General features: G+C 42.9%; 1 protein-coding gene across 2 annotated transcripts in view; it reads right to left on the reverse strand.

The window, feature by feature from the left end:
• The window catches only part of LOC110487899 (raftlin), a 70,976-nt gene that overhangs the window by 34,588 nt on the left and 16,816 nt on the right, over window positions 1–19,572 (reverse strand). For both annotated transcript variants that reach the window (XM_021559825.3, XM_021559819.3), the window contains exons 3-4: window positions 6,230–6,407; window positions 1,112–1,220 (exon numbers count right to left, since the gene is read on the reverse strand). In XM_021559825.3, the coding sequence (XP_021415500.3) occupies window positions 1,112–1,220; window positions 6,230–6,407 (287 nt within the window). The remainder of the gene's footprint in view (window positions 1–1,111; window positions 1,221–6,229; window positions 6,408–19,572) is intronic.

Genomic DNA, 19,572 nt, shown 5'->3' on the forward strand with positions numbered 1-19,572 from the left:
AGCAGTGTTAATGATGCCATTCTCCATTCACATTCTGTCATAAGATCCAGCCAGAGGCAGTACATTCTGCTATCTGCAACCGGGGACCAGGAGAATCCAAATCAAATCAGCATGGGTGCCATATCACAGGTTATCCTCTATGAAATGAAATTGTAAAACAGTCACATCGTTTCCTAGCTCCATTGTTTAATATCTATTGAACGTTCGCTCAGCACTTGCACATTTTTATTCCCAGACAAATTGCAAAATGGAATTGCCAAGATGAAAATAAAAATATTGTATCTCATTTGAGGGTAACGTTGCCAGTCAATGAGGGAGAGGGATCATTTCTACTGTGTGTGTGTGTGTGTGTGTTAATGTGGGTCGACTCGGGTGTGAAGGTAATGGATAGCCTTTGAAATGGTCCGCATTGACTGGAGAATCACACTACTGTGTATTGCACGTGCTCAGGTCAGAGAAACAGGTAAACGTCCTGTTTCTGTTACATTGCTATTTATAATAACAAGTCTCTTTTGCTTTTAATAGACGCCTGTGATATCTCCTAACATGATATGGTTATGGCCATCAGCTTGCTTGAGAGTGGTTAGTGTTACCATGTCCTCACTGCAGAATGAGAGCAGCCCTCTGTAAAGACTTTCATTTTCCAGTTCTACATAGGCTATATATTTCCTATTTTTCCAGATATTAGAGAGAGTGCTCCAGGAGCCGATAGTTTGAAGGTCAGAATGAAACTCAGGTCCTCAGGCGACTGGCCGGCTGAATTGATAACCCATTTCTACTCCCCAATGTTTTATTAAAACGAAGGACCGTCTCGTCTACTGGCTGTGGAAAGCGAGTCGAGATAAAGAAGAAACCCAACAGATAGTTTTTGCCCACAGCGCCTTTAGGACTTATAGGCTGGTCAGTTGTGTCTGTGATTTGAGTCCACTATACCCTTTTCACACTTATCACGCCACCTGAACAAAACTGTGCAGGCTTAATAGTTTTGTTCACATCGATGTCCTTTTCAGCACAGTTGTGGATGCCTAACCGCCTAACCTGGCCAGCTCAGTACAGCTTGGCTTGGCTCAGCTCGTCTCAGTAATGTGACAGGGCCTTATCTGAGGCTCACCTTCTTCACATAGCCCTGGATGAGCTCAGGGGTGGGCACCTGGTCAGTAGACAGACACTGCTCCAGCTGCAGACAGTAGGGAGCACAGTTTGACTGGCTCTTCTCCAACCTGCGGTAGCAGCCCACACAGCAAGGGAGAGAGGAACAACACATTTCAGCCACAGTCACTTCAGTCATACACGATACAGACATACACCACATTCTGTAATACATCTCTGAAATGGTTGCACAGAGAAATCTTTGGAAATGAAGTATTTATGGATTTATGAAAATAATGTATTAATAAATCACATATGAGCCGTGTTAATGTAATTGTTGGCCTGTGTGACCAAAAAAAAGAAGGAGCACTTAACGTAGACACAAATCAGGATTGAAAGGGGTACATTAGGGTGGGATAGGAAACTCAATGCAATACTAATCTTGTCTTGTTTTTCCACTTATCAGTATTGTGGGTGGATGGAATCTATGTATATGGGTCTGTATTTTTTTATCTTCTCTGGAGGAAATCCCACAGCTAGCCCTGGAGGAGGCCAATGCCCCAGCTTCCATCACTCTGCTTCACCTCTCATCCTGTTGACAACACGGATGGGACCCTTCCACCCTCGCCACAGCATGTGTGTGTATGTACAGTACGTACGTGTGTGTGTGTACAGTGTGTGTGTGTGTGTGTGTGTAAGGAGACTTTAAACATTATCCCATGCAGCCCAGGCCTAGCTCTCTCTCTGTCACACGGACTTCACAACACAGCGGGAACCTGAGTCATCTCTCACAGTCAAAAACAACCCCACAGAAGTCAGACGTCACTGTCACGCCAGTCCCCCATCATTATGCAACTTATCCCAGATCAAATGTCAGTAGCAAACTGTGTCAAGGAAAATCTGCACATTGGATGCAAATGTTTTTGCAAACTTACTGTGCAATTCACAGCACCGTGAAGCGCCAATGTAAAGGAAAACCTCTGAATTCTTGCAATTTGTTTTCCTGTTCTGTAATTTGAAGTTATGAAAAGCAGATAGGATCTGTAAACTTGGAGGGTGTCACGCCCTGACCTTAGAGAGCCTTTTTATGTCTCTATTTGGTTTGGTTAGGGTGTAATTTTGGGTGGGCATTCTATGTTTTGTTTTCTATGATTTGTGTTTCTATGTTTTGGCCGGGTATAGTTCTCAATCAGTGACAGCTGTCTAACATTGTCTCTGATTGGGAACCATACTTAGGTAGCCCTTTTTCCCTCCTTTCGTTGTGGGTAGTTACCTTTGTTTGTGGCACTAATGCCCTGTAAGCTTCATGGTTGTTCCTTTCGTTTGTTGTTTTGTTGGCGACATTTGTGCGTGGTAGCCCCACGCACCAGGCTGTCTATACGCCTCCTCCCATCAGGGAGGGTCCCCAGTCCGGAGCCCCCAGCGACAGTCTCCAGTCCGGGGCCCACGGCGAGGGTGCCAGTCCGGCGCCCGCGGCGAGGGTGCCCAGTCCGGCGCCCGCGGCGAGGGTGCCCAGTCCGGCGCCCGCGGCGAGGGTCCCCAGTCCGGGGTCGGCAACGAGGGTCCCCGCACCAGAGGTGCCACCAAAGTGGGGTGAGCCAGTGGTGGAGCGGGGTCTGCGTCCCGCACCTGAGCCGCCACCGCGGATAGATGCCCACCCAGATCCTCCCCTATAGGTTCAGGTTTTGCGGCCAGAGTCCGCACCTTTTGGGAGGGAGGGGGTACTGTCACGCCCTGACCTTAGAGAGCCTTTTTATGTCTCTTTGGTTTGGTCAGGGTGTGATTTGGGGTGGGCATTCTATGTTTTGTTTTCTATGATTTTGTGTTTCTATGTTTTGGCTGGGTATGGTTCTCAATCAGGGACAGCTGTCTATCGTTATCTCTGATTGGGAACCATACTTAGGTAGCCCTTTTTCCCTCCTTTTGTTGTGGGTAGTTAACTTTGTTTGTGGCACTAATGCCCTGTAAGCTTCATGGTTGTTTATTTCGTTTGTTGTTTTGTTGGAGACATTTTGAATAAAAAGGAAAATGTACGCTCGCCACGCTGAATCTTGGTCCACTTCTTTTGACGGCCGTGACAGAGGGCTCAAATCCATAATGGACAAAGTGGGAGAAAATAACTAGTCTCCCATCGCCTCTCTAGAGGTAAGGACTTCTTTAAAAATATCCCCATCACCTGCAGTCCATTTTCTCGGTGTGAACCAGGTTACTTGCATTCAACCCCATTGATCTGCTGTCTACCGCCAGGCTGCTAGAGTAAGTGTCAAACACATGCCTGGCTCCAGCCTGCAGCTGGTCTGACTGCAGCCTCCTCCTGGGTGTACGTCTGCCGGACTTCCCACTCCTTATGCAGACTGCTGCTGCTATCTATTCAGCTGCACTGTCAGTCAGGTTCAACCGTTCAAGGTTCTGTGTCCCGGACCACAGGGACTATTAAAGGCACATTCTGGGATTTGGAATCTGGGGATGGTTATTTTAATTCTTGATATAGTTGGGCGTGATTAAGTTTTTTGAAACCCAGAATGTAGCTTTAAACCCAGAAGCCCTCACATCGGGCGCCAAAAGCGCAATTCCAAAAATCACAATTTCCATGACAACGGCTCGGTCAGGCTCCACCATCGAACCTGTGTTTAGCAATCTTTCATCCCTGGCCTTTAATAATATAGCACATCTTTTTCTAATGTCAGCTTTTCACAGAGTCATGAATAATTTCTTTGGACGAATCCCCTCTAATGGTTTCTGGTCCATACAGCTCTCTCCCCGAGCGCATGTGAATTCTACAATTATCCAATAGATGATGAATATATCCCATCAGACACTGCCTGCTGAACTGTAACCCCTCTACGCCGCAACCAAATTGAACATTGGGAAATTTGACAGTTGACATTTGAAAATTAAAATGGTCCTATCCATTCTCTCTGATCCACAGATTTGAGCAGGTTACCACGGTCACCAGTGACAAATCACAGTCAGAGACAACAGGCTTTTAAAGTTATGGCCTACTTAAAGATGCACTCCAGGACCTCAAGCACAACAAATTCGGAACCTATAGTACATATTGGATTGAAAATATATTTGCAGGACATAACATATCATACAAAATGAATGACGTACTGTAGTACCCAATTTGATGACATAGTACACACAAAAAAGGGACCACTTTTGGCTCGTGAGCGCCACTTTCAAAACTACTGGCTGAAATTATACAAGTTTGAGAGTTTATCTTGAACTAAATAGTTGTTCCAGGTGACAGTGTTTAACATGAACAATACTGGCTCCCAGCTCTATATAAGCTACCCGCCCCTGTGTAATTCCTGTCTCTAGAAGCTTTTGCAATGTCACACTACTGTGCAGCTATACCCTTGTTCACTGAGGCTTTACAATTGGGGCTAATACTGTAGAAAATTGGTTGGGATTGTATCCAAAGAGACATTGTGTGCATACTAAACACAGCACATCCAGCTGCTGCTAAGCATAGCCTAGCTGCTGTTCTTGTTCTGGTTCTCACACACACACACACTATCTCTCCCCCTCTGTCTGTCTCTCCTTCTGTCTGTCTCCAGCTGACGCATAGCGCACTGCAGAGCGAAGAAGACACTTTTGGGTCTGTTTGCTTTGGGAGAGTGATGAATGGTTGCGCTGTCATCTGCAGTTTTGGCTCCCTGATTCAAGGGACTGACAAGGGAATAGGAGAGGAAGATGCTACCTGGTTGATTTTTTTTTTGTTCTTTCTCTTTTATCCCACCCCTCCCCCCCGGGGCTGGTGCTGATGTGAGCAGCCGTCTCCACGGTGACAGACTCTGAGATAAAGCAGGACGGTTTGGCCGGAGCCATCAAAGGATGGCAGCCCTTTCCCCTTTCTCTCTTTCTAACTCCCGCTCTCTCGGTCACACTCCAGCTGTGATCTTGTTTTCTCTCTCTACCGCTTTCTATTCCTCATATTCTCTTTTTTCCTTCAGAGGAAGGCAACCATGTCGGTGTGTAAAAACCATGCTGCTGCCCATTCATCCATCCCATTTCATACAAAATCAATATTTATGTGCTCCCAGCATAGGATTAGTGTCTGGAACTTGTTTGTGAGTGGTTTTTGTGTAGAGACAGTGGGAGAGAGGTGTGATGTATTTCCCTAGACCATAGGAGCTCATTAATGGGCACAGGCTGTCTTTAGAAAGAAGGCAAGAGCCACCTGAGTGGATGGATTGTTGTGCTTTACAACTAACTAAACCCTCCACCTGTACCAGCCAAATGGTTTGATCCTATCAAGACAACACTAGGCAACCAGGAAGCACAAAACAAGAATAACAGGGCACGGAGCCTAAACCCCAATACAATGAGGAATGTGCAGGAATGATTTGTCCATGTTTGGAATTATTTATTTTAGGAATCTCGAGATTAATTCCTGGATCATAATTCAACGAGAGGAGAGTCCAGGGATTTATGGAGTGTGGCGTCACTGTCCGACCCCAGGGCTCTGGATCCACGAGAGAGAACAGACCAGGCCATAAAACACTGTTAAGAGGGGAGGGTGAGAGGTTCAACTGCTGCCCCTCTAACCTCTCTGTGGGGAAAGTGACTAGTAAGTGTCTGGTTCTGCTTCACACAGGCAGTCATTCCCAGAGACAGACCTGCATGTGGCCTAACACGCATGAAACCGCTGTCCTTCATAACAGCCAGCTGGTAGAACACAGGGCACACAAGGCAAGCCAGACAGGGCTTCAGCCGGAAACCACCACTACCAGCACCACCCCACCATGCCCTTCACATACACTTGGAGTAAAACCATGCCCTGATCCAAGCTGACTCTCACCCAGGGCTCGCTGACAGGTGCCCGGGTGGAGGGCAGACATGGGGAGGCAGCTGTGACTTTGGCCCATTCCACATGTTGGCCGGAGCATCAAAAGCTTGGAAAGAGATTATTTGCTTGCTAACGACCAAAACAACAGCCCTGTGACAGCTAGCCCAAAACAACCTCTGCAATACCAATGTCTACATCCATGTAGTAATATACATTTTTATTTGCTGTACATATTACGTAATGACAAAGCTTACATAAACACAAATGTATTGACCCTGGATAAGGCTTCTGCTAATTGTGTCAATGAAGGTGCTCTGAATAAGTGCAATGTGTATATACTCGTACCCATCATCGAGTCGGATCAGCACGGCCCTGTAGAGCTGGTGCTGGGGGCTGACTGCGTCGGAGCCACAGGGATGAATGAAGGGGTGAACGGCAACTAGGGAGAAGCCCTGCTGGTACAGGTCCTGGAGCTGGGCTGGGAGCTCCCGCACAGACGAAAGACACAGTGTAGATGAGCCATCTGAAAGACAGGGAACGAGAAAAGGTACAGATTCTGAAGAACATGTGTGTGGTTGGTTCAGGTGTTTTGACATGGTAGTGGAAGTTATAGTGATAGTACTGACTATAGTAGTAGTCCAGTGAATGATACTCAAATTCAGGTAAAAGTGATAAACAGAGAGGAGATTCAGCAACCTTTGGAGGACAATGGAATTCAATAAATAAAAGCTTCATTGTTAAAAGTAGAACCGAAGCGTTTCGGCTGTTGGTCTTCCTTCGGAATTTTAAACATACACAGGGAACTATCATGTACAGCCAAGAAAAGTCTCACAAAAAGGTTACATTCAAATGGAATCTAGTTGAACTCATCCATGACCAGGTCAAATAGAGATACGGAGGGAGGTCAACCAAATTGCCTAACAGAAAACATCCCTATCAAATGTCATAATACTTTACTGCAGTACAACAACCCAAACGTAAGCAGGACCGGATGTCAGTGTTGATCCACGGAGCATTTTCAGTTTGTTTTGGCAATTAGCATCATGCCTTTGGCTAAGGCTCCCTGGTCTGAGAGTTAATAAGACAGGATAAAAATCCAATCAAAGCTGATTGTTTAGCTCTATGATACGAGCCGCTTTCCGAGGACAGCTTTGATGCCTTCTCGACAGGGCTTAACCTCCCAATAGCAATAGCAGTGGTGAAGACAGACGCTTGGAATTAACAAGATAGTAGACTCGCTGAGTGACCAGATATTTTGACGTAGGGGGGAGAAGGAGGGGGGGTGTATTTTAAGCCTAGTCGTCTCAGCACAATCCAAGCAGCTCGGCCAAGCCATCCACAGCTCCAGAACACGCTGTGAGGCGACATTTAAACAGGTCCAAACAGTTTGCCCGCTTGGGAGACAGTCAAGACAAAGAGCAGGATGGAGGTAGGGAGGAGGGGTGAAACAAGTTGTGGGAATGTCACTGCTGTAATTGGAATCAATGCGGCATAAAGTGGGAAGAAAAAGGCAAAGTCCATGGGAACGTCGGAACGGAAAGTATATGAGGGGTCACGGTCAGGGAAGGATCATTTGGTCATAGAGAAATATTCACAACTTCATGTCATCAACAAGAAAATGCTTAGGACAAAATTAGTGTAACTCTCACATTAGCATTTGTGGTTGAATAGATCCAACAGAGTGATGGTGCTACAGACATGGGTTCTCTCAAGCGAAATGATGAAGTTAGTGTTTTCCCAGTCAAACCACAAATCAAAAAGACATAATGTGCCTGTTTCTATTTGCCATTTACTTTGGTTGATACATTTCACTGTGTTAACTGAGTGTCTGTGAATTAATATAATAACTAAATTGTTCTACCAGTCTATAGCACACTACTGTAACACAATAGTGTGACTAACAGTATAGTATATCGGGTTTCCCAAACTCTGTCCTGGGCCGAATAACCAAGTCATCATCAAGCTTTGGTTATTTGAATCTGCTCTGTAGTGCTAGGGCAAAAAATAAAACGTGCACCCGGGGGGCCCCAGGCCCGAGTTTGGGAAACCCTGCAGTATATCACCAGAACAACAATAGAGGAAAGGGGAGCAGTGGAGCTTGTAATGCCAACCAGGAAACAGCAGCATTGTGGAGGAGATGAAAGCTGATTCAGTGAGGATCTGAAGTCTCTCCTGGGCATGGAACCAGAGGTTCATTGTGAAACAGCTACAAAAAAAATCCTCTTTCCCCTCAGGCCAGTAACTGGTTGGCTAAAAATATCCCCACATTTTCTCAATCACACTCTGTCCTACTCCGACACAATACAGGAGCTTCCAGAGCTAAAAGGCATGACAGAGAAAAGAAATAGGCCACCCTCTCAAAATGTGTGGAACATCATTTCTTTTCTGCCCTACTGCCGTTGGAAATGTAATTAATCCTTCTGTGATCTGTGATTTTATTTTCTTGTTTTGATGATCCACAAACTCTTTTTCCTTTCCCTTGAGGCTTGGTTCTGTGCTGTGTATGTATGCTGGGTCTGTGAGATGGTGTATATATAATAACGTGACTAGAATTCTCTCTGCTTACTTTCTGAACACTCCATTGAGATGAGTAAATATAGAATATGTTTTTCATGAAGAGCCAATGGAAACACACCCATAGGGGACTTTTTAAGTTGCCTCTAATCGCTATGAGAGCTGATCCTGACATCGAATCCAAAAGCCGTCATACGGTGACCAACCGATATGTATATTTATCATTCAAACATCTCTTTTGAAGCCTAGTGCAGGGTAATGTGAGGTCTCACAAAAATGTGTGATGCGGTGAGAGCGTTTATTTGGCAATAAGACCCTGTTATCCATACAGAAACCCATTTTTTTTAAGTAGATCAATTCAGATTAGATTCTGTGCAGTATATGTATATCTCAAGTCAATGTTTGCGTTTAATATCGTAAACGTGAGGGCCCTTGTTTGAAAAGCCCATATTCAGACTGAGGCAGTCTGGTTAACGTTATCAACAAATTGGAAGCCAATTTCTTTTCCCTTTTTTTGTTTACCCAGAAAATAAATTAACTTACATAAACAGAAGGGGAAAAAATGAATCGTACCTTGACAAATAATGAAAGAAAAGGCTCCTGGCTGACAGCCAATAAATTAGTTTTCTGTCAAATTCTGTTAGCACAGAGTCATCAAACAAAATACTCCCATTTAACAATGAAGAGTAAACAAAATGTGGGATTTAAAAAAATATATTATCTGTTTCTCCAGGTTATGTCCACACACAGGCCATACTAGATGAAAATAAGTTTAACTGTTGGATCCTATTATTGTAAAAAAATAAAAAGTTATTAGTTCAGTTGATCTTCTTTACATGGCAACTGCCTGGCATTGACCACATGTGCACATGAAGCCATTTTCTTGTGTGTGAGTCATCCCCAAGAACATGATGATCCAAACAAGTTTCAAATACTTTTCAATCATCTTGGTCCTACTACACAATACATTAGTGATATACAGTGCTTTCGGAAAGTATTCAGAACCCTTGACTTATTCTAGAATGTATTAAATTAAAACAATTCCTTAGCAATCTACACAAAATACCCCATAATGACAAAGTGAAAAAAAGAACAGAAAAACATGATTTACATAATTATTCAGACCCTTTGCTATGAGACTCGAAATTGAGCTCAGGTGCATCCTGTTTCCATTGATCATCCTTGAGATGTCCACCTGTGGTAAATTAAATTGATTGGACATGATTTGGAAAGGCACACACCTATCTATATAAGGTCCCAAGGTTGACAGTGAATGCCAGAGCAAAAACCATGCCATGAGATCGAAGGAAATGTCCGTAGAGCTCCAAGACAGGATTGTGTCGAGGCACAGATCTGGGGAAGGCATTGAAGGATTGAAGCATTGAAGGTCTCCATGAACACAGTGGCATCCATCATTCTTAAATGAAAGAAGTTTGGAACCACCAAGACTCTTCCTAGAGCTGGCCGCACGGCCAAACTGAGCAATCGGGGGAGAAGGGCCTAGGTCGGGGAGGTGACCAAAAACCCGATGGCCACTCTGACAGAGCTCCAGAGTTCTTCTGTGGAGATGGGAGAACCTCCCAGAAGGACAACCATATCCGCAGCACTCCATCAATCAGGCCTTTATGGTAGAGTGGCCAGACAGAAGCCACTCCTCAGTAAGAGGGACATGACAGCCCGCTTGGAGTTTGCCAAAGGTTCACCTTCCAACAGGACAACAACACTCAAGCACACAACCAAGACAACGCAGGAGTGGCTTCTGGACAAGTCTCTGAATGTCCTCGAGTGGCCCAGCCAGAGCTTTACGAACAATTTCTTCGACCTCATGGCTTGGTAAGTATTTCAGGGTAAGATCTGCACCTGTTGTATTCGGCAAATGTGAAAAATACAATTTTATTAAATTTTACTTGAACATGGAGAGACCTGAAAATAGCTGTACAACGATGCTCCCCATCCAACCTGACAGAGCTTGAGAGGATCTGCAAAGAAGAATGGGAGAAACTCCCCAAATACAGGTGTGCTAAGCTTGTTGCATCATACCCAAGAAGACTTGAGGCTGTAATCATTGCCAAATGTGTTTCAACTAAGTACTGAGTAAAGGGTCTGAACACTTATGTAAATGTGATATTTCAGTGTTTTTTTATTGATCAATTTGCAAACATTTCCTAAAACCTGCTTTTTCCTTGTCATTATGGGGTAAATAAAAAAGCTTGATGAGGAAAAATGAATGAATTCATTTTAGAATAAGGCTGTAACGTACCAAAATGTGGAAAAAGTCAAGGGGTCTGAATACTTTCCGAATGCACTGTATATTTCACAGAGGCTGTATATTTCACCTGGGTATTCACACCCCTTGACTTTTTTACATTTTGTTGTCTTACAGCCTGAAATGTAATTTAATTAAATTTAGATTTAATTATCTGGCCTACACACAATACCCCAAAATGTCAAAGTGGAATTATCTGTAAGGTCCCTCAGTCGAGCAGTGAATTTCAAACACAAACCAACCAACCACATAGATCAGAGGTTTTACAATGCCTGGTAAACAAGGGTCTATTGGTAGATCTGTGAAGAGAAAAAAACAGACATTGAATATCCCTTTGAGCATGGTGAAGTTATTAATTACACTTTGGATAGTGTATCAATACCCTCAGTCTCTACAAAGATACAGGCGTCCTTCCTAACTCAGTTGCCGGAGAGGAAGGAAACCGTTCAGGGATTTCACAATGATGCCAATGGTGACTTTAAAACAATTAGAGTTTAATGGCTGTGAAAGGAGAAAATTGAGGATGGATCAACAACATTGTAGTAACACTGTCATGACCCATATATTTACACCTGATGTGACATACAGTATATTGCTTTATTTTATGGCCGGTTATGACGCATTCATACGTTTCAAAACCTACATTTATTCAAATGTGTCAGATGTAATCACTGCCAAAGGTGATTCTAACATGTATTGACTCTGGGGTGTGAATACTTATGTGAATCAGATATTTCTGAATTTCATTTTCAATACATTTGCAAACATTTCTAAAAACATGATTTTACTTTGTCATTATGGGGTATTGTGTGCAGATAAATATTTAATCCATTTTGAATTTAGGTTGTAACACAACAATGTGGAATAAGTCAAGGGGTGTGAGTAACGTTTTGATGGCACTGTAAATGTGACATATTATACAACGGTGGGTCTAATCCTGAATGCTGATTGGTTAAAACCGCATTCCAGACGGTGTCTATTCCACAAGTTACCACCGACTAAATCTATGACGTTAAAATGCCTATTTACTCTGTTCCATCTGGCTGCGCAATCTGCTGTCTCATCAGCCCAGCCAGGCAATTTATAAACTTGATCTCCACTATAAAAAGCATCAAGACATTATCTCACATTTCTTTTAGACTAACATTTAGATTTCAACAGCAGAGATTTGTATAAACCTTGCTGTCTGTCTCTCCAACATTTGCAACATTGTTTCAATATTCAAATTCAACCTCCAGCTGTCCCATAGTAATGAATGTTTTGGGAATTGGGAAGTCTGAACGTTTTGAAGTCTTTCCAGCTTCAGTTTGAATTTATTGTATTAGCTGTGTAGTTGGCTAGCTCCTGTGAACAACAGTGTCCTGACGAGAAAGCACATTTTCTATGCCAGGTGAAATCGTGCATCATCAGCTCCTTGTTATGAATGTATCCAAATAAATGTCACAGCTTAAAGAAATGTTAAACAGCTTAAACAAATGCTAATGCAGCTACTTCGTTGTTATTCTGGCTACACTGTTTAACGTGACTGTAAGTTAGCCGTAATTGGCTAGCTAGCAAGCAAGGGATAAGAATGCTGCCAGCCAATATGGCAATGGAACATTTAGAATGAATTCCTGGGTCGCGTCCGTAGACACTCAACAAAAAGACTGAACGACTGGGTCGCATTTCTGGCAACCGAACCGATAGAACGAACAGCTTGGGTAGCAACCCTAGATTTGTGTCAGGACTATTTCTTGTGGAAGGGTGAAATTGTATGAATAAAATCATAAAAATATATATTTTTAATGAAAATGTCAATCATTATTGTAATATGTTGGTAACCCGTTGTATAAAGGTGATTATGTCCTTAAAGCCAGTGTTTGACTGTCACGCCCTGACCGTAGAGAGCGTTTTATTTCTCTACTTTGGTTTGGTCAGGGTGTGATTTGGGTGGGCAGTCTATGTTCTATGATTTTCTATTTCTATGTGTTTGGCCGGGTGTGGTTCTCAATCAGAGGCAGCTGTCTATCGTTGTCTCTGATTGAGAACCATACTTAGGTACCCTTTTCCCCCACCTGTTTTGTGGGAAGTTAACTTTGACTTTGTTCAGGGCACATAGCCCAAAGCTTCACGGTTTGGTTTTGTTCTTTGTTTTGTCGGCGTCATTTTTAGTAAAGAGAAAATGTACGCTTACCATGCTGCACCTTGGTCCAGTCCTTCAGCCAGCCGTGACATTGACTTCGTTTCGTGCCTAACACCCGTGCCAATATATCCTCCAAACACTGGCTTCTTGGGCAGTATCACTTAATTATATAATGCGAGGCATATGTCATCAAAGGTGACATTCAACTAATGTCAGCCCAGGTGAAATATACTCTAACTACAATGGGTAGATGTCACTATTTTGACATCCTCTAATGATACAATGTTGCAGTGCCAATATGTTTACAATATAATAGCATCATACACCCCACTTGGCATACAGCATTAAGACATGTGTAGACTCTGACATCCCTTATAATGACACCGGCTCAATTGTTCATTTGCCCTCTACCATCAGTTCCATGTAAGCACCGTTGAGCTCGGCTGTTGCACTTCCATCAGTCAATGTATTAAAAATGAAATGAGTAAATAGGAAATTAATAAGCTGAGAGATTTGAGCGTGTGGGCTCCACCGACACTCGGTACTCCGCCACTGGGGGACATGGTTCAATACGATTTGCATGAAACTTGAGTGGGGAAAAATAGACCCGGAATAAATTAGCTATTAGGACTCAGCAGGAAGAAGGTTTCACTTTTCCCTATCTGCTGTTCAGCATCATTTTCCCTCATCACAATTAAAGCGCTGTATATTTTCCTACCACACTAATAACTCATTTTGCTTATGGACAATATCATATTCAAACTGATGTACAAACAACTTGAAGTTTATAGTATCATTTCATTCAATTGAAAAAGTTAGCTGCTATGAGTTCAGGGTATGGGAAGTGGTGTTTTGCATGACAAAACGATATGCATACTGTAGAGTAGAATATCCTTAAACCATACAGGAAGGGGCCTCCATATTGTAATTTGATTAGGATACTACAATATGTCATCCAAAGGACAATGACTAATGTAGCACCATGCTCAAAATGACAATAGCCTGTCCAGGCCCTTTCCTATTTCTCCCCTAACGGGAGTACATGGTCGTGAATTGTGGGGATACCTATGGGGTTTACGGCAGTTCATAAAGCCTTACAAATGACCACAGAAGACCATTTAAAGTCTGTGTTAATCCACCCTTGCAGTATACAGTAAGTATCCAAAGTTCTCATACCCTCATCTGTGTCCAATTAAAATACTCACCCTGAACCCTTCTTTCCACTGAGCACAACCTCTGGACCCGTATCCCCTGTCCAGGCCCTGTCCTATGTCATTAGCTTTCATAGACCCATAATGAAAATGCCGGCAGGTCCCCTGTCCGCACCTCTCCCCCATTTCTTCCCCCCACCACCCTCCTTTGTGGAGAGCAGAACCTATGGACCATACTTTCCTTCCATCTCTCTCTGCTCTGGGCCTAGTATCATTAGCAGTCCTAGCTCACAGTGCTCCACTGTGGAGCCCCGGGGGCACAGCCTTGTGCCTTAATTACCTAACTAATGAGTCATTGTGAGAGGCCTGCTGGTGCTGTGCATTGGCCCGCCACTCGCTCAGAAGTAAACAAAAATGCACGCTCTCTAAGACTTAGGCACACCAACCCCGGTAAGCACACAATCTCTCAAACACACACAAAGAGACAGACACACACACACATGTATGCTTGCTCTCTCACACGCGCGCACACACACACGGGCATTCACACCTTGTGCTCTGGCGAAGTGGGAGATAACCTGCTCCTGTTCCCTTCTCAGATACAGTGTTGAAGATGACCACATTCTAATCATTTAAAACTGAACTACTGCCAGGGGTCATGTTCCAGAGGGAGGAAGAGTCACTGCTAGCTTGCAAGATGCTATTACAAGGTGATGCAAGTCTTATGACAACTTACACAGTGGCACCGTAACAGACTGCATCATGAGAAGAGTAGGCGGTCATCGAGAGACTGGACCCGTCCGAAGCAGGCATAATCGATGAAGAGCTTTGGTTTAGTGTGTCGTTTGACTAGGCAGTGAGTCTCCAACAAGGACTGCTAAAATGCTCATGTAATTGTACTTTTGAAGTCTAGACAGTGCATTTAAGCGTCCATCTGTAGATCACCATGTACATATGCATCCCCTGCTACTTTCAATCTCAGCACAACCAGACATAAGCTTATAAAAGAGTGGAAAAGCACAGAGTTAACTAAAAGCTCCCTCTTTAAATGTCTAAACACTGTACGTTACGACGGCTAAATGAAAAGGCGCTCGGCGACTTGATGGACGGAAAACTACCTGTAATTTGTTCTGCCAGTAAAAAGGTTTATAAATAGGAAAAAAGGGCTCTCTGGAATTAAGTCTCTCCCCCCATCAGATTTTCTTGACAGGAAGTCTCTGAAGCAAGTTTTCTGAGAAAGTAGATCTGTTGACAGCCCTGTTGCTCGGAGACGGGCAGCTCTTGAGAGACAAGCAGTGTTAAATAAGCAGGCGTTTATCAATGCCCATATGAGTCCATTGACGACATTCAGCAGTGCACCACAGCAGACCTGGGTTCAAATAGTATTCTGAATCTTTCAAATACTTTAGCTGTGTTTGACAGAGGTTGCCTGGCCGCAATTGAACCAATCGGGAACAAAATCCCAAAAGTGAAAACCCTGCCCACTTGGCACTCCAGGCAGGATCAAGTAAACACTCAAGATCTCAAATACTATTTGAACCCAAGTCTGTCTCCACAACAGTACAAGAGTTTCTCCTTCCTCCCTTTAGGTTGGAGTCCATTTCCACAACATTTTCTGACATTAGGGTTCCATTGAAAGAAGCCACACTTGAATAAGAGAAGTGTTCAACGCCAATTGATTGGAAGATCCAAAATTTGAATTGTAAAATATGGAGATTAGAATTTGACAAAGTAGCTTGTGATTAACATAAGGATTAGACCCCTTCAACAAGGCTAGATTTACATTCCTTATTTACAGGCACCTTGTCCCTGGCATCAAATGCATTTCTGTTTACTCTCAAGTCCATAATCTTCTTTACTTCTGTTCTTGGTTTATATAATGTATGAGAATGTTTTGGGGAGGGATACCAATGACCATAGCTCCAGCTGTGAGAATATTTCTTCTTAGGAAAACATGGGTAATATGTCTTAGTGAAAAACAAAATAGTTTTTATAATGCCTACCGTCTGTGTTTGTACTAGATGTATAAATCACCACCACTATGACTATGGGGATCATATCATTCCATATAGAGAGATATTACAAACCACAAGGCTGTATGGTAGGTCTGTCTGGTTAGCTGTGGGTGGCGGAGGTTGTGTGCGTGTCTGTTTCTGTATTGTACGTGGGTGGAAGGCGGTATCCACATTGATAATGACATGCAAACAGCCCTAGGTCCCCGGCATTCCTCTGGGATCACCAGTTTAAACATCTCATGTAGTGCCCTTGGTACGGAGAACCAACTGCAACTCAATACCTAAAGCCTAGTTAAATAAAAGGTCCAACATTTTAAATAATAACCCAATGGAGTAGAACACCTCGGTGCAGTAGTAGACAATATAGTGGTATACCTCAGGGCTGAGTACAAGCCCCATATCAAAGGCTGTGAACTCAAATATGTTTGATGATAAAATGTGGCTGCGTAAAACTATCAATGAGGTGTTACATGTTTTTCAGCTGAACACAGGCCTCTTGAGAAACCACATGCAGTGCCTTCAGAAAGTATTCATACCTCTTGAATTATTACACATTTTGTCGTGCTACAGCCTGAGTTCATAATTGATTACATGTATTTTTTCTCCCCCATTTACATACACCCTATAATGACAAAGTGGAACATGTTTTTAGAAATGTGTGTTTTGTTGGATTTTCCCCAAACATAACGATTTGTATTCAGAAATTGCCCCCCCCCCCCAAAAAAAATGAAGTTTTACTTTTGTGTCTTATTGCAAACAGGATGCATGTTTTGGAATATTTTTATTCTGTACAGACTTCCTTTTTTCACTCCGTAATTTAGGTTAGTATTGTGGAGTACTACAATGTTGTTGATCCATCCTCAGTTTTCTCCTATCACAGCAATTAAACTCTAACTGTCTTAAAGTCACCATTGGCCTCATGGGGAAATCCCTAAGCGGTTTTCTTCCTCTCCAGCAACTGAGTTAGGAAGGACACCTGTATCTTGGTGACTGGGTGTATTGATACACTATACAAAGTGTAATTAATAACTTGCTCAAAGGGATGTTCAATGTCTGCTTTTTTTTTACCCATCTACCAATAGTTGCCTTTCTTTGAGAGGCATTGGAAAACCTACTGGTCTTTGTGGTTGAATCTGTGTTTGAAATTCACTGCTAGACTGAGGGACCTTACAGTTGTATGTGTGGGATACAGAGATGAGAGAGTCATTCAAAAAGCATGTTAAACACTATTATTACAGAGAGTGTGAGTCCATGCAAGTTATTATGTGACTTGTTAAGCTAATTTTACTCCTGAATTTATTTAGACTTGCCATAACAAAGGGTTTGAATACTAATTGACTCAAGACATTTCAGCTTTTAATGTTTAATTAATTTGTAAAAATGTCTAAAAACATAATTCCACTACGAAATTATGGGGTACCTCAATTTAGTCCATTTTAAATTCTGACTGGTAACACAACAAAATGTGGAAAAAGTCAAGGGGTGTGAATACTTTCTGAAGGCACTAAGTGTTTTCACAACTGTATAGAGTAGATGATCCACTTCTATGTGCAGCCGGCCCTGTAAAACATGTGTCTGCACCTGCACACACGGTGTGAATCATCTCATTCTCTTACATAGCAGTAATAAATAACTCTACTCTTCCTCATATTTTCCATAGAGATGCACTTAGCATTTGCAGTAACAAAAGTTAGGGAGACATGTGGGAAACAATAGGACCCCAAACTCTAACTGATTCCCCAGACTGAGTCTGAAGGGGCCAGTGGGATACATCAAGAGACACTATCCTAAATGAATAAACAGATACTCTAATCATCCACACCCTCTTCACTAGTCATTAACTCCCATTACAGAAAGCCCTGTACTCACACCTCAGTCTCCCAGCAGATGGGAGCTCCACCAAACAACAGGTGGTAGATCGTCATGGAAACCATCCCCGGCACTATAATGATTGAACCCATGGAAACAATGCCTGGGACCTCGCTAACAACTCAGACGTATGAGTGAAATATGAGACAGATCTGCAATAATTACAGAATGTGTCTATGATCTTTATTATAATGAATTGCTTACAGTGCCTGCGAAACACCATCTTTTGTTTCTAAATGACCAGAATAGATTGCTATAGACAGAGGATTATTATATATACAATTGACGCTGTGATACCTACATACTTCACAAGCGATGTACTGAATTCTTGAAGGACAAGACCTGTGTTCCCATGAATTATGAAATAAGTAAAAGGCAGGAGAATGACTGACTGAAAAACATATGAATATATTATTAAAGAGAACAGATAGAGACGACTAGTGCTACGTACGATTGACTCCGTTTACACAGTATGAGAGACAGGCTCATGGAGAAAGCACACCCAACCAGTGTGTGTTGGTGAGGTGGGCTCAAACCTTGACATGACTATTTAGAGAAGACGTTTTGTCAATACGATACTTTTTCTTCTGTGTGGTTTTCAGAGAACCCAGATAGCCCAACGGAGTCGAATGAACACCGTTTAGCAAGCATTTCCCCAAGTTTGTCGATAGCTGAGGATAAGTCATCCGTTGGTAGGCTACTCTCGTCCTTCAGGTTTATTTGAGGGTTGATGATTTCTCAGTGGAGTCTTGTGTTGGTTCTCACAGCAGAAATCTGAAGAGAACCCCCCCCCCCCCCCCGCCCCCCCCGCCCCCTCCCATATCTACATCGATCTAATGAGATATAACTAAAGAATATGCTTTTGAAAAGTCTGACTTTTCATAACACGACAGCTCAGAGGAGTTCAAACAGCTCCAGAATGTCTGAAGCTCTACGTTAGTGGTTGATGGGAGAGCATGGCTGTAGGATAAGCAGTAAGTAGCATGGCAGTCTTGAGCTGTGCGTGTCAATTATTCAGTGACACTTTTTGAATGACAACTGGAATTCCACTAACTGAATGAGAATGAAGATGAAAACACTCTCAGTACATTCTGTATCTTGTCATTACAATTTCAAGCTTTCACAGAAAAGCAATGCCTCATGCACATTGAGATGAACCTTCAACCAAGACCTCCTTTGAAAACAGAAATGTTCAAACCTAGCTTTCAGGAAGTGAGGTCAAGATTCTCCAGAATGAGGACACTTCCTGTGAACAGTGAGCAACAACCCAGTGCTTTCTTTATAAAGTCCAAGAACATCCATGAGAGGATACAATATATCCTCTTTTTACAGCAGACAAATATCATTGTTCCTCATTTGGGTTGTGTGAAGGCTGGGGCAGAAGTGTTTGGTTAAATTTAGCTTGTTTACTCCTCTGCTATCTTTGCCTAGATTGCATTTCAACACAATCAATACTGTCATATTGGATCAGAGCAACAGGATAATAAGACCCAATAAAGCTGTGAGGGGGCGTATAGGGGGTATTGTGTATCAGAGTAGCGGGAAGAGGATGGAAGCTAGGATCGAAAATGGGGTTGGTAAAAACAGGCATTCAAACACACACACGTGTAACACGTGCGCGCGCACACACACACACACACACACACACACACATTCTTACAGTATATTTACAAACACATAATGCACACAGACCCCACACACATAAATCCCCACACACCTCTAGAGAGAGAAAGAGAACTCTCCTGAAAACT

This window comes from Oncorhynchus mykiss, chromosome 2, assembly GCF_057628025.1.
Source record: "Oncorhynchus mykiss isolate SJ-2025 chromosome 2, ASM5762802v1, whole genome shotgun sequence".
Taxonomy (NCBI): domain Eukaryota; kingdom Metazoa; phylum Chordata; class Actinopteri; order Salmoniformes; family Salmonidae; genus Oncorhynchus; species Oncorhynchus mykiss.